Source organism: Chinchilla lanigera, unplaced genomic scaffold, assembly GCF_000276665.1.
Source record: "Chinchilla lanigera isolate Chin_1 unplaced genomic scaffold, ChiLan1.0 scaffold00098, whole genome shotgun sequence".
In the NCBI taxonomy this organism is placed as follows: Eukaryota; Metazoa; Chordata; class Mammalia; order Rodentia; family Chinchillidae; genus Chinchilla; species Chinchilla lanigera.
This window is the reverse complement of record NW_004955499.1, coordinates 8,051,690-8,067,891: the sequence shown is the minus strand read 5'-3', so window position 1 is coordinate 8,067,891 and position 16,202 is coordinate 8,051,690. Positions and strand designations below refer to the sequence as shown.

Genomic DNA, 16,202 nt, shown 5'->3' with positions numbered 1-16,202 from the left:
ATATATATATATATATATACACACACACACACACACACACACACACACATATATGTGTGCATGTATGTACAGGCACAAGATAGCTAAGATAATTGTAGTACTAATTTCTATTAGTTCATTGAAAGGAATACTTTGTGCTTATATGGTTTCATCAATTTTTCACGCCTATATCTTGTGATCTGGGCAACTACTTTGAAGATAACAATGTGCAATATAATAACTATTGTTAATTTCCTATTATCTTGTTTTGAAATTCTGTATCATTTTTACTGATTTTTTTTTTCTCTTTAAAATAAAAAAAAAAATACCCTAACCCTCAAAAAGAAGGAAGTAGGAGATGGAGGCCTATGGGAGGAGATGAGATCATGAAGGTAGAGCCTCATAGGAGGAATTAGTGCCCTCATGATACAGAGACTGCAAAGAGCTCCATCCCTCTCTCACCGTGTTAGGTCACAGAGAAAGCACCAGGTATGAACCAGGAAACAGCCTTCACCAGTCCCTGGATCCACCACAACTCAAGCTTGAACTTCCAGCCACCAGCCGTGAGAGAAATAAAATGTCTGGTTTATAAGCCACCAAATATAAGGCATGAAATAAATAGCCTAAATAGACTGAAACAGATGATTTCTCGGGCTGGCCTTGCTTTCGATTCTCTTGCCAGTTCTGAGGAGGAATACTCAGGCATTTGGTAGCAAATCCCTCAACTGGGAACTGTGACTTTTTTTCTTCCTGTTTCTGATTTGAGTAGGATGATGAATTTGGGATGAAGAGACCACGGAGGGGAAATATTGTTGTTATTATAAAGATCATGCTATGAGCATGTTCATCCAAGGTTGACACTGACCTTGGCTACCTGGTGAAGAATTTCTGTGCAAGACAGACTGATCTACTTTGCATTCATTAATTTATTCAACCATTTCTGTATAGGTTAGGGGCCCATGAATCTACTCCACACATTAATCCACTACTACATTATTTCATAGCTCAAATTGTTCTGATTTTGGTCACTGCTGGTTTGGGTCCCTCTAACATAGCCTTGTAATCACTGTCAGGTCTATTTGCGTGTATTTGCGTGTTCTCGTCCTTCTTGGCACCATGGGCTGGCCCATCCGGCTCATCTCTATTCCCTGCCTCAGTCTCAAGGCAGCCGTTCCCCCAGCAGCCCTATGGGAGAAAAGTATCAGGCACCAAGATCCATGTGCTGCCTACATCATAGGAATGCATTCTGAAAGGGGACCTTTCCGGCATAATTTCAAAGACAAAGCACTTTTTTGACATCCAGGTTTGTCACTGGGTTTTCATATACCTACATTTCTTGGAGCAACACATAATGATCACAGTTCAGAAGACATTCAGATCTTTCTACAGACGTTGTAGTATTAATGCTATTAAGGCTTAAACTGTAAGTCACGATGATAAACTGCAGCTGGGCCAGGGATATAGCTCAGCGGCACAAGTGACTGCCTGGCAAGTGCAAGGTCCTGAGTTCGATTCCTGGTACCAAAAAAAAAAAAAAAAAAAAAAATTCAGTGCACCTGAATCTGCTTTTACTCAACACAAGACACGTGTGCCCTTGAAAAATTTTACACCTAAAAAAGCATGGAACGGAGTAACCACCTAGTACCTCACATTCCCCACAGAACTCTCCTGCCTCAACTCTTCCACAGTCCTGGCAAAGCCTTGTACACCTTCCCGTCATCTCCACAAACTGAGTGGCATCTCCAGCCCTTGCTGTCCAGGGACAACCCTCCCTAACCCACCCCATCACTCATGTAGCCAAGCGGCATTTCCCCAGGGGCCTCATGCCGGGAGGAAGTCACGGCCTCCTCCACTCAGGTGAACTAGGCAAACTTCCCAGTTCAACAACCACACCAGAGACCAGAAGAGGAAAATGACAGGGAAATAAATGGCTATCATGCTGCAAAACAATCAAAAAGCAGTATGAGGAAGCCTCTCTGAAGACATCCAGGCAAACCTCCAGACAGCTCCATGTTCATGATACAAGCACACTCCTTTAGGGAGTGTCCACTCCTTACAACCCTGGACTAAACCCCATACGGCTGGCAAGCCTTTTCCATAAAGGGACGCAGTCAAATACAAAATCTTTCAGTTCTGGTCTAGGAAGCCACATATACTCCAAGAACTCAAGTCTGCCATTTATAGCGAAAAAGCAGCCACAGCAATCTCTGAGCAAATGGGTGCCAAGAGGACTTTATTTACAAAAACATACCACGGGCCAGATGTGGCCTGTGGGCCACCATCCCCACCCACACTAAACCAGCATTGCACAACCCCTTCTTCTGCTGAGTCATCTGCTTTCCTAAGACTCAAAGCCAGTGTGCTGAATGGGGCTTGACCACATTCCTCCAACTACGGAAGAATGAGTTCAGCTGCCCCATTCACCTCGTTCTCCAAGTGAACCTCCCTAACGGCCATCCATGTTTTACAGCTCTGCACAACCAGCGCGCTGAAGGAGAGGGTACCAGGAACCTCACAGGCAGATGGTTCCAGGGGATGTGTAGGATTTGCTTGGGAGGACGACAAGCAGGAGGGAACTCGGCATGGATACAGCGGTTACCAGGGGAGCAGAGGAAAAACCCACCGGGAGGAGATTTTCTATCAAAGACTCAGCCAACTTCATAGGACACTGTGGCTCCACCCAAGTGCCTAAGTAGGGCCCAGGGGTAGATCTATCGGCGCAGAACTGGTAGGTGGGAGGTGGGAGGCAGAGCAGGCTACAGGACGCACAGGAGTGCTCGAAGGCAGATAGCAGGCGAGTCCTGCAAGCTGCTCTTCCCAGCTTGGACTCAGGCAGAGCTTTGCATTCGCTCATCTCAGTTCCTCCCTTTGGGAGTGGTGGGGAGAGAGAAAAGCTGCAAAGCAAGAGAAAAGCCTTGTAGTTGCTGGGTGTGGTGGGCAGTGCGTTATTGTGCCCAGCTGATGGAACACTCAGCATTGAGCCCAAGCAAGAGCTCTTACCGGGCTGACGGGAGGGGCAGCCGAGTCAGGAAGAGGCCGGCTCCCAGCGCAATGACGGCAAAGAAGTCACATCAGGACCCAAGCGCTCACCATCTGATCCTGTACCAAGTTTGCTAGCCTCGGTGCTACAGGCTCTTGGCACACATCTTAAATTAAAAAGGCATTTTCTTGTGCAATCCCAGCGCTGAGATTTGTAAAAAATTAAGATAAAAATTTATGTGCCTTAAAATTCACCCCTTGAAGAGGTGAAGCGAGTGCACGGTTTTTAGTTACGTTCACAATTCGTGCATGCGGCACTATTAATTCCAGAACACTTCATCACTCCAAAGGAAACCCCAGCTCCATGCCGTCTCCGCCTTCTCCCTCTTTCCTCGGCCCCTGGGCAAGCACAAATCTACTTTCTGTGGGTTTGCCTATTCGCACAGTTTACAGAATTGGAATCATACACTACGTGGCTCTGATTATTTTTTATTATATTGTTACATGTTGAAATATAAAATCGGTTTTATTTTGCTCATTTTTATAGCTCTTTGGCTATGCACCACAAACAAATCTGCAAGTTCAGTGCGGAAACTACAAAGCCAATGTTAGTTTAATGGGAAGTGTAACAGATCTCTGGCCAGAGTATGCGGCGATGCTTGCGGCTCCAGCTTACCTTGGTTTTCTGGATGCCACAAAAAAGATTCATTTCATCCACAGCTTTTCTTTTGACTAATGGGACACAGAGCTCAGCTAACGGAGGTCCCCGATGCAGAGGAAGAGCAGTTTCTGTGGGAGCCCGGTACTTATCCCTTCTTCTCAACTAGGGACCATCATGCTACGACCAAAGACCAGGACACTGCCATGGCTCATGAGTCACAGCCATGCACACCTTCTAGGACGGTGACGGCGAAGCTTTCAATGCTACACACAGCCTGCAGCAGCACGCATGCCATAGGTCCCCCACCACTGCTGTGATAATATAAATTATAACTATAATTAAGTATTTCTAAGTACCCAAATGGGCACCTCTGGACGACAGGAAAGTGTCTTTGTAAACAGATGACCCAAAACTTACTGCCGAATGACCAAACACAGTACAGACACAACACACATATAACATGCATGCTCGATCACGGATGGATTCTGTCTAATAGGAATCTTCCTAATCCAGTCCTCAGAGTGTTCGAACGGCACTCTTATGACATAAAGAAGCGCTTTCTGAGTCTTGCTGCCTGCGGTTTTTCATTGCTTCGGTGTGGACCCCCATTCTCAACTGTCATCATTTTTGTTGCCTGTCCTGTCTCCTAACTCTTCAATGAACACCTGAATTAACAGAAATTTAGTGGGGCCCAGCCCGCAAGAAGTCACGACTTGGGGGAAGAACTCATGGGGTAAAATCGCTGAGGGCCGTGTTGCCCGTGTACTCAGAGCAGAATACACAGACAGAAACTGGGCCCTGCTGCTGGACGTGAGAGACCGGGGCCAGCGGTTCCATCGAAACAGCAGTCCCAAGAAATTCAGGCTGGGATGTGAGGTGTGCAGAGTTACGGTGATGGTCCAGGAGAAGATGACACGATTGTAAGATTACTGTACATGAGAAAATAACACAGCCCCTAAAAATAAGCCCTACTGTACCTTCTCCTAAAATAAGACTCTGACTTATTTTGGGGGAAAAACAGTATATTAATATTTTTAAATTTTTTTTTCTTCAGCCTTTTAAAACCTTTTTTTTTTTTTTTTTTTAATTCTGAAGCAAGGACTTGCTAAGCAGCTCGGGCTGGGCTTGAACTCTGGATCCTCCTGCCTAAGCCTCCCAGTCTACTTACGTTGAGAATAAAGTGATACACAAAACTCATTCCCTTTTTATTTCAGATGTGTGGACTCTTGAAAAACTGAGTAAGTTAAACAGATGTCTTATACTGTATTAACTGCAAGAATCCACCAACTGCTGAAGACACTGCGTCTGTGGGATGCCATCGAGCTAAGCAGAAGAATAAACATACTTCAGCAGTGACTGACTATGAAACAGGAAGAGGCTTACACGTAATGAAAACGTTCTGGAGCTAAACAGTGGTGGCTGTACAACCTTATAGATGTACTAAATGCTCCCAACTTGTACAAGTTAGAATGGTAAGTCATACGTTACGTGGACCTTACCATTTAAATAAATTTACAATTTCACTTTCAACAGAGGGGGACAGAAGCAAGCCATGTAGAACAACTTCGTAGCTAAGTAGAAGGGAATGTGACCCTACACCTACAATGTGACCCTACATACCTACAAAGCCTGGGAGTCTCAAGAGAAGGCGGGATACTTAGTCCTTCTGCTTGTCCTGGGAGAGATACTAACCTTGGTGGCCTCTGATTCCCCAACCACTGTTTCCACCCAAATGCTAACATACACAGAAAGTAGCAAAGAGAACTTGTTGCAGATCACCTTCCTCTCCCGAAACAAAGCAGCTGCCTGCACTGGTTTTTTTCTGGTACCGGGAATCGAACTCATGACCTTGCGCTTGCCAGGGAGGCGCTGTGCCGCTGAGCCAAACCCCAGTCCCCAGCTGCCTGCACTGGAAGTCTGCTCTTCGACCTACCAAAAAGGCTGGAGGGATCTACAGGAGATGATGGGTGTCTGCGTTCTCAGGTGCATTTCTGGAGAGAGGTAAAAGACAAAGAACAATACTGTGATGGGCAAAGTCAACCAGGGTCAACTGACAAGAGTGAAAGCTTTGAAAACTACAGTCTGTGAAGGTCGTGGTGGCACATGCCTGCCATCCCAGCACTCGGGAAGGCTGAGGCAGGAGGATTATAAATTCAAACCCCGCCTGGGCAATTCAGAGAGACTCCATCTCAAAAAGAAAACAAAGGGCTGAGGATACAGCTCAGCGCAAAGGCCCTAAAGAAGTCAGCGGAGAAGAAAAGGGATCAGGACAGAAAGAGCAGAGTTAGTTTCTACCATGGAACTGACTAGGGTTCTTACCTGGCTAGAAGCGGGGTTTTCCCCAGGGCTATAGGTTCTCCTGGGAAAGACAGCACCACGACGGAGCCCGGAAGTCACAGAAGGGACCCAGGAAGCACACACTTCCTTGCCCAGCCTCGGAGTTACTTGCTGGAACTCAATGGGTATCGCACTTCGTTCTTCCCTCAGCAGGGCATCCCATGCAGCTCCCAACGCTCACCCTACCTTTCCGTGCGGCGTGCCGGGGAGGTCTGGCTCCCAGGTCATACTCTCTGCCCTAGCTCCAAATAGCCCCAAACGCCGCTTCCCCGGCACTGCGGCCTTCCAACACTTCCTTCTGAATCACGCGGTCTCATGACCAAACTGACAAGTCAACAAACCTGCAGCTGCCTGTCCCAGCTCTGGGACTGTGAGGTCCAAGGGGGCAGAAATAGAAGCGGGGGGAATGGACTGTAATTGCAAATGAAGACAGAGAGCACCTCTGCTGCCGGGTGCAGGGCGGGCAGTGCTGGCTCTGCCCCAGAAAAGGCGGAGCTCGAGTTCTGCCTTCGCACACAGCGGAGTGTGGGCTCCATAATTACCCGGCAGGGCAGCGCAGTTTGGAGTGGAAAGTCTCAATTGCTCCTGAGCTAATTGAAGGCCAGGGGAGGAAATGTCTGCCCTGAAGCAACCAACACAGTGCAGAACTGCATGATAATCTCTGTTACTTATTTTGAAACCTACTTGGCAGAAGCTGGTCTGGTAAATGAAAGAAAAAAAAAAAAATTCGCCTTCACGTTAACCTCTCAAGTCACCTCCCAGGGAAAACAAACATCAAGAGGTCTATTCTCAGCTTGGTCTGGCCCATCAGTTTCATAATGAAGCAAGCCTGTCCTCAAGATGGGCTTCGCATCTCATCCGTACGCAGTTTCGCGGCTGTACTAGGATTTAGGGTATCTTCTCATTCTCCCTCTCCCGGCCTGAGGTCAGTGCCAGCCCCTTGGCACCGGACAGCAGCTCCCACAGATGGAACAGAAGCTCCTGGGAGAAGGCAGAGAGGAAGAACGAATCCTACCAGCACCCCCTGCCTTGGGCCAGCCCTGGGCTCCCCTCAGCTCATTTCCAGAGCCTCCCAGGATGCGTACCTCAGAATGCGCTCAGACTTGAGGTGCCACAATCAAACTACATCTCAGTTTTCCTACAAGGTTTAAAGTGCAACACTGGAAAACAGGTCCACGTTACTGGACTGCCTCTGAAATGTGTGTCTTCTTGATTCTAAACCAAGGGCAGAATGATAAAGGCAGGCCCATTCCACTTCTTAGCAGGTAAGCTAAAATCTTAGTAAATATCTGCACACCCAGAGAACGTACCACCATTGGATTACTATTCCCCGTCCTCAAGGACTGCATGGTAGCACATGCCTGTAATCCCAGGTACTCAGGACGCTGAAGCAGGAGGACTGTAAGTTCTAGGCCACCTTGGGCAACTGAGAAAGACCTTGTTTCGAAATAAAATAAACAGAGCTGGAGATGTAGCTCAGTGCTTAGTTGGCAGTGAATAGGGGCTAAGTACTAAGGACTAAGGACTGTGTGAGGCCCTGAATGCAATCTTTAGTACTAGAAGAAAGAAAAAGGAATAACTCAAGAAAGGTTGAATTCATTGACCAGTCCATCTATCCATACCTATTCATCCTTCCATCCATCTGCCCACTCATTCATCTACCCATCCACCCACCCATCCTTCCATCCATCCATCCATGCAACCACCCATTCATGCATCCATCCACCCATAAGCATCCACCCATCCATTCTTATGCCATTCACCCATCCACCCATTCAACAACCCATCCACGCATACAATCCACCCATCCTTCCATCCATCCATCCATCCATGCAACCACCCATCCATGCGTCCATCCATCCATCTATGCATCCACCCATCCATTCTTATGCCATTCACCCATCCACCCATTCAACAACCCATTCATGCATACAATCCACCCATCCACCCACCCACTCATCCATCCACTCATCCACCCACTCACCCACTCATCCATCCATCCATCCACCTATCTACCCATTCATCCATCCACCCATCTATGTACCCATTATCCATTCAAACATCCACCCATTCACCCACCCATCCATGCATGCATCCATCCATCCACCCACCCACTCATCTATCCATCCATCCATCCATCCATCCATCCACATACCCAGCCATTCATTTGTCCACCCATCTACGCCGCCAGCTATCCACCTGAGGACCACTCATCTATGTGTTTACTTGTCCATCTATTCACCAACCAGTAGTATACCCATCCAACCAACCATTTATTTAACTTAGTTCTTCTGTGCAGGAACTATGCTAGATACAAAGCTACTCAAATCCTGGTCTTCCAGGAGCTCCCAGAGATAAAGAGCACAGCAAATGTGTCCATGATGTGACTATAAGAGTCATCCTCCTCCTCATGCCATGGCAGTGTGCAGAGCATCCCACTGTTCCCAGTGTAGCCCACACCCTCTTGGAAGGTAAACTCTTAAAGCGGGTGTGTGTGTGTGTGTGTGCGTGCGCACATGTGCATGCACATGTATGTAGGTAAAACAAGATCACGAATGCAAATTGTCTGGTGTCCTTAAAGGAAAAGTCAGGACACACACACATATCCAGAGGGACAACCAAACACATGAGGAGACAGGGAGAAGTCAGCACCCACAGCCAAGCAGAGAGGCATCAGGAGGAACAACCCTGTGTACATCTTGAACCCTGACCTCCAGCCTCCAGGGCTGCCCGGGGTGCAGTTACAGCTGCCCTAAGAGCCCCAACACCAGATGCCAGGACCCCCCGTCAGCAGGAGGAGGCATCTGCAAAGACACCCTGAGCTTCAGGGTCAGGTGAAGAACCTCGGAAAGCTGTCAGTGCTGCTGGGAAAAGCCCTTTGAACAGGTAAGATGGGAACAGGTAAAGCAGGAGCTCAGGGTGGGACTCGCTATAGGTGAGCAAGTATCACTGGATCCACTCCCTGAGGTTCAGGCTTATTGTACCCCAATTACCACTTGTTTCTCTGTAACTCAACCAGAGGTCACAGCACCTTCTTTTCCAACTTCTGCTGGGTGCACCATGTAACTTTTTTTTTTTTCAGTACTGGAGCTCAAGCTGAGGGGCTTACACACGTGAGGCAAGCACGGTACCACTGAGCTACATACTTGGCCCTTTTCATTTTTACACAAGGTCTCCCTGAGTTGCCCATGCTAATCTCCAAATCTGTGATCCTCCTGCCTCAGCCTCCTACACCCAGCCTAACTTTTTGAGAGTTATAATTCTGTGTCATCCCTTCAGGTATAAATATCTGCATCATTCTCTCCCAACCTTGAACCTCAAGAAAACGTTACCTCCACTTGACTTGGATGAAAACCAGCAAACACAGTAATTCTGATCTCACCATTCTCCTGTTATTCCAATGGAATGCAACCAAAAAAATTTATTACCCCACATCAGTCACCAGATTAGTAATCTACTCATTATGCAGTCATGTGTACTTTAAACTTGTGTGCAGCCCTGGGTATCTTTCATTCTCTGTATCACACACTGTTTTTTGGTGAACAAAGAACCATCTTTTGCCCGCCTTTTCATTTCTATGAGTCTCACACTTCGTCGTTGAAACATAATCTTTCTTGCTGATCCCTCGGAAAATGCAACCGTCCCCGGGATAAGTTGAAAAGGACTTTTTAACAGTTGTATTGCAGAACTTCACTGAGCTTTGCCACGCTGAACACACACACACACAATTCTGAAAATTGCTGGCTTTGTACCTCAAATGCAGAAAGCTTCTGGAACTGATGTCTTCACAGTAGAGGTACAGTTTGCTGGGGGACACGGCCATGCTAAATAAAGTACATGGTCCCTCCTCCTGTCCTCTGGACCCCTTCAGTATGGACAGTGTCCTACACACACACACACACACACACACACACACACACACACACACGTTCATTCTTCCTTTCACAGTGACATTCTTATGCAGAATGGAGGAACTAACTGTCAGCCCCAGCATGCGCCCTCTGCACGTGTACCCACTGATGGTGCAGGGCGGTGTGCACAGCCTACCTCGTGGCCCAGGCTACCACGCCCCAGAACTGCAGCGGCGCCTGGATGCCGGCTTGGCAAACAGACCACAGCTGGCACTTGGCACATGACTTAGTGCAAGCCCACAGGGACAGAGCTGGAATTGTGCCCCGCAGGCACTGTGGAGTTTTGCCGGGGGATTATTCACCAGCCTTTCCTACCCTTGGGCTTGTTGCAGCTACACAGCAAGTTGAGCAACTGCAGGACCTTCTACACAGGCGCACACTGGGCACCAAACCTATCGCCTCAGGATCCCATAAACAGGTCTACTTTCCCGAAAGGCCAGTAGCATTCAGTTTAAACCCAAACGGAAGAAAACCCCATTCCGGAAGGCTCTTGAAAGTAAACACCTAGCTTGGTGATTTCTGCAGTGGACCCTTGAGCTCCGAGGTCAGTGTTTGATTTGGACCCCACACCAACTGCAGCAGGGTCTGGAGGCAGCAGCAGAGAAGAATTCCTCACCCAAGACTCTGGCATACACACACTTCCTTCTGTCAGTCCCCTGCACTCGAAAAACAAGATCACACCACACCCTCTTCAGAGATGCATGCTTATCCCGACCTACACAGGGTGGGAACAGCCAGGGAACACCCTGTGTTTTGCCTAAATCCCACCCTCGCAGCAGAACTGTGACGTGTGGGATGCTTCAGGATTACAGCAGGCATGCTGTGCTGTGATACCCGGCTGACACCGCCCGCACTTCCTGCTTCTCTCTAGGGAGTCAACTGACTCCACTTCTATTTTAAAGTTTAAATGAACTCAGTACATAAGTCCAAATTAGGAAGGTTGGCCCTGTCCCCTCCAGAGTAACGATCCCGCATCCCAATTCCAAATCGGAAATACTCAAGCTTCACTCCCATCAGGACAAACTCAAGCATGTAAAGCCGGACTCTCCGTTTCCTTCGCAGAAAGTGTCTCTCGCTGCAGAGAAGACACAGCAGCCACTTAAAGAACCCTAACTGTGACAGCGATGATTCTCTGGACAGGACAACCAGGCACAGGGTCTCTGCTCAGAAGTGCAGGGTACGACAGTGCCTGAAATCATGCCCGGTCACTAGCTACTTGGGGTTTGGGAAAACCAAGACATCTGAGCACGGTAAGCCAGCACTCACTCCCCGCCCCCATAGAGCAGCCCAAGACACCTCTACAGTGACCCCAGATCCAAATGTCACCTACCTCGGAGTGGAACGTGCCTCCCGAGCACGGACTGCAGAGGGAGGAGCCTCTCTGTGCCCACCAGGGTCCCCTGACTGCCTTCGAGGTTCGACAGGCAATTCCTGCAAAGGACAGCAGCATGAGACACCAAACCCTCAGGCTGCCTTCCTGAGACATATGTTATTATGAAAGCCCTCAATTTGTGGGTTCGCCTGTGCGCCCGCGCCTCAACGCCAGTGACGTGTCCCGCCCGTTGCACTGTGTGCAGGCCCAGCCCCTTTGGCTCCACCACCCCTCTCATGCAGACACACGATCCAGGACCCCAAAGACACTTCTCCTCCAGGCAGGAACCAGCTCCTGCCTACAGCCTGCAAGCCCACATGACACAACCAGGCAAAAGAAATCAAAGAAAGGACAGCTGGTCACAAGCCACTGCGGGGGACCTCCTACCCCAGGCCTTGTCGGAGGCTGGAAATCCGCACTCTCAAGCAAGCAAGCAGAGAGCCCTCACAGGTCACAGGGAAGGGGCCATAAGTAAGAGAGAGCAATGGCAGAAACAGCTCACACAGGGTCTGCAGCACCAGAGGTCATTAGCCAAATGGGCAGCTGTCTTTCCCTGCACAGGGTGGACATACTAAAGCCACTACTAGCCAGGCACTGTGGAACATGCCTGCAATCCCAGCACTCGTGAAGCTGAGGCAGGAGAATCACAGGTTGCAGCCAGCCTGGGGTACACAGTGAGTTCAAGTCTTGCCTGAAGGATGTTAAACAAAGCCTATCTCGAAAAACCACCACTGAAAAAAAGAGAAAGAAAAACCACCACCACCAAAAGGGGAGGCATCTATTGGTTCTTTTATCAGAAACCGAGTGACTGTATCTACTGGCTCTTTTATTAGAAATTGAATCTACGACTGTAGCAGGATTTCTTTCTTTTTCTTATAGAAATTTACACATGCAGATGAAACAGGCAGAGGGACAGGAAAAGGGAAGAAAAAGAGAGAAGGGAAAAGGGGGTGAGAGCAAGAGAAAGAGAGACCACAGAGTTTAAAGTAAGGAAAAGAGTATGCATGTTCTACAACACTTTAACTGTCACCATCAAAACTGTCACCTTAAAATAGTGCAACAGTGTAATGCATGGTTGTTTTTTTTTTTTTTTTTTTTGAACAGGGTGTTTTGCGGGGGAGTTTGGGGGGGCTTTTTTTTTTTTTTTTTTTTTTTTTGAGACAGGGTCTTGCTGTGTAGTTCAGGCTGGCTATATTTTTTTGTTTGTTTGTTTTTGTTTTTGTTTTGTTTTGTTCTGTCTGTTTGAGATAGAGTCTCACTATGCAGTTCAGGCTGACCTTGAGCTCACTCTGTAGCCCAGGCTGGCCCTGAACTTGCAACGACCCTCCTGCCTTAGCCTCCTGAGTGCTGGGATTACAGGCGTGCACCATCATGCCTGGCCAGGCTGGCTTTAAACTCACTATGTAGCCCAGGCTGGCCTTCAACTCATGGCAATCCTCCTGCCTCAGCCTCCCAAGTGCTGGGATGACAGGTGGGCGCCACCACACCAGACTTAGTTTAATGCATCTTAAAAGATAATTTGTTCCAGGGCAATCCTGAAAAATACTTGCATATTAAAAAAGAAAAATGAGGGGCTGGGGATTTAGCTCAGCGGCAAAGCGCCTTCCTGGCAAGCGCAAGGTCGTGAGTTCGGTTCCCGGTATCGGAGAAAAACCAAAAAAAAAAAATAATAATAATAATAAAAAAAAAGAAAAAGAAAAAAGAAAAATGAACACTATAGACATTAGCTGACGTCAATATTTGAAAAGTAGCTAGGCTAGTGACGTAACTTAGTAATACAACACTTGCCTAGCTCGAATGAAGCCCAGGATCTCACCTGCAGCAGCACCCAAAAAAAAGGTCTGAGTGCCATCTGTATTCCAGAGAACCAGGTGTGGTTATGGTCCAAGCATCTGCAATCCCAGCTACTCAGAAAGCTGAGGCACAAGGACTGCAAGTTCTGGGCCAGCCTGGAAAATTTAGTGAGACCCTGTCTCAAGACAAAATAAGTACAAGGGAGGTCCTGTGTTCAATCCTTAGTACCTCAAAAAAAAAAAGGAGCTATAGCATGTTAAGTCTTGAAACACCCACTTTTACTTCAGAAGAGTTAGTCACCATGCCTTTGGTTGGCATACAGGCAGGCGCAAGCTAGCTATAAGACAACAAATGAAGTAAGAGATGAAGACAGACAGGCTAAGAAGGGAAGGAGTGGGTCTGCAGGAATAAGGCTCTGAAAATCACCATGGAAGCAGGTTCCACCCCCAAGCACCTGACATGCAAAGATGAGACATGCTGGTGATGCAGGTACTCAGACTGCTGGGCTCCTGCAGCACCATCGGGCCACCATATTCTGGGTGTGTGTGCACGTGGCTAAAGGCAGCGAGGGCAGGCGACACCCTGGCTCCTGGTGCCACGCTTACCTGCATGTAGTGCTCTGTGGATGGGGACGACCGGGACCGTTCATGAACATACTGCGGTCTCTGGTGTTGGTGGTCCAGACCTGCATCCAGAATGTCGTCCGCTGAGCGACACCGTCCGGAGCTCCTGGCTTCCAAAGGCTTCCTCTGTTCCTTCCATGAAGCCTGATACTCTGCAAAGGTCCCAAGTCTCTCTGGTGGGTCCATCTTCCCCGGGTTTCCCACTCTGCTACAACCGTTGAGAATTTCTCCAAAGGAGGTGGCTCGTGACCTCTTCTGCAGCCAGGGCTCCGTGCCTTCGCATCCATGACCCGCGGTCCTTGGCCTCTCCACCTTCTCTCTCGGGAGTCCGTGCACAGCTTGTCTCTGGCCTGGCCTTTGTGGAACAGGTTTGCTAGTTTCTTCAAAAAACTTCCACCTGTCGGCAAATGTGCCCACGGAGTCCTCGGGGGTCCTGGGGTGCTGCTGTGAACCACAGCTCCCTGAGAGCCCCACCTCATTCATTTTCTCCGGTTCAGAGTACGACTTCAGCTTCTGCTCCGCCGTGAACCTTTTCCGGCCTCCGACGCGGGGCACATGGGGCGGTCCACCTCCAGATGAGGCTGGCTTGTCCACGCCTGCCTCCCAGAAGCGAGACACGGAGTCCGGCTCCCCAGGGAACGAGGAGGCGGCACCGTGCTCCCCGGTCCTGCGTTCTGGGGGCCCGGGGTACTGGTCCGCCGGGTTGGGGTCCAAGTCTCGGCGCTTGAAGGACGTGGCTCTCAGGACCCGAGCCTGGGCCTCCTTCAGATGGTCTTTGTAGGTGCTGGAGAAGGAGCCTTCTGAGGTGGCACCAGGCTGGGCCCGCCAGCTGCCAGCCTCACCATCCGCCGCGCTGCCTGCGGCCAGGGTCACCGTGCTCTTGCTTTTCCGCAGCCTGGCCCTGCGCGTCTGGATCTCCTTTCTCAGCGTGGTAGCAAATCGGTCACTTCTCCGTGCCGGTCGACCCACCTGCGCGTCAAACGGAAGCGGCCTCTCTGTAGCATCCGTCTGGCCCTCCTGGGTCAGGGAGTGCAACACGGGGGTCCGCTGGCACGAGAGCCTGCTGCCCTTCGCATCTGTCCCCCTGAAGCCACCAGCTGGTGGCCCTTGCTCGGTGTGGCTGGCCCCAGGCAGCTCATGGAATCCCGAGAAGCCACCCTCTGCCGCTGCACCTGGCAAGGGACCTGGTTCCTCGTGGCAGGCCAGGGGGCACTGCGGGCTGGGGCCCACCGCCAGGTGTGAGGGAGGGTACTCGGGGGCCCCGGGGGCTGCATCCCAGTGCCAGCACTCGCCACGGAGCGGGGGCTGCCTGGCAGCCACACAAGAATAATGGCTCTGGTCAGCGGCCTTGGGCCACCTCGCCTGAGGGGGGCCGGTATCCTGGCAGCGGGGCATAGGCAGTTCGTGCCAGCCTCCGCCCCGCGGCCACTCCCTCACGGACTCCCTCAGCTTCCCGGCGGGGCTCTCATCGATGCCCTGGTGCAGGTGCTGGCCCCCGTGGGGAGGCTGCACGAGGTGCACGTCGGCGCTGGACAGGGAGGCCTGCGGCCTGCCCGGGGGACCACCCGCCCTGTCGCTGCAGCCCAGCCAGCCGCAGTCAGGGTGGCCTCCTGTTTCCTTCCCGCTGCTGGGGCGCTGGGGCCTCCGCTGCCGATCGGCTGGGTCCGGCCTCCAATCACCCCGAGGCTGCGTCCGGGTCTGGGCTGCGAAGTGCTGCGTCGTGGCCGCCTCTGCGAACGGGGGGCCCTGCGTCTTCTCATGGCTCCTGGTGGCAGCAAAACTGTCACTGCGCAGCGGAGGTGCAGGCGGGGGTGGCGACGGAGGGGCTTTCTTCTTGTCGGGAACGTGCCAGACAGGCCCAAAACTGGACTTGCCAGAAGCGGTCAGCTTGGGCTCAGCACTGTCCTCCGGCCTGGGGCTTTTACTGCTGTCCCCGAGGGCCCTGGGGGGGACAGTGGAGGGCCTCTCCTCCAGGGCCTGAGGGGACGCCTCCCAGAGCCCAACTCTGTAGAGGATGTTCTCCGCAGAGGAGCCCTCAGCCTTGGGCAGCATGTGGTCCGGGGTGCCGGAGCTGGTAGAGAAGGAGCCATAGGCCGAGTCGCGCTGGCTGGGGCCGCCCAGGTGGTCGATGCTGCTGTTGGACTTGGCCGCCGAAAGGTGTCCAGAGGGGTAGGGCTGGGAGGGCTGGTCCAGGCTGTCCACGCTGCCCAGGGAGCTGAAGTGGTCCGAAGTGCGCTGTAGGTTCGTCTGCTCCCAGGAGCCGGACAGGTCTTGAGAGGAAGAACTACACAAAAGAAAAGCAGCAAAGAACGATTTGCAAACGGCCAGATCAGCGCACAATAGCTGTGTGAACACAGCCGGCCCTCCACAGAGGGTCAGGATGCTGCACTGTACTAAACCTCCTAGGATGAGACCCCAGGGTCTGAGATTTTACCTTGGCACACCTGAATTATAAAGAGAGAAGAGAAACGCAGAGGGGAGAAAGAGAAAGGGAGAGAGAGAGAGGGAGGGACGGAGGGAGGGAGAGAAGCGAGGGGGGAGGGGGA

The 16,202-nt window shown here is 50.7% G+C and overlaps 1 protein-coding gene across 2 annotated transcripts in view; it reads right to left on the bottom strand.

Moving 5' to 3' along the window:
• Window positions 1-16,202, bottom strand: part of Shroom2 (shroom family member 2) — a gene marked incomplete at its 5' end in the record, with an annotated part of 71,347 nt that overhangs the window by 35,416 nt on the left and 19,729 nt on the right. For both annotated transcript variants that reach the window (XM_013505603.1, XM_013505604.1), the window contains 2 exon segments: window positions 11,198-11,298; window positions 13,639-15,940. In XM_013505603.1, coding sequence (XP_013361057.1) covers window positions 11,198-11,298; window positions 13,639-15,940 — 2,403 coding nt within the window.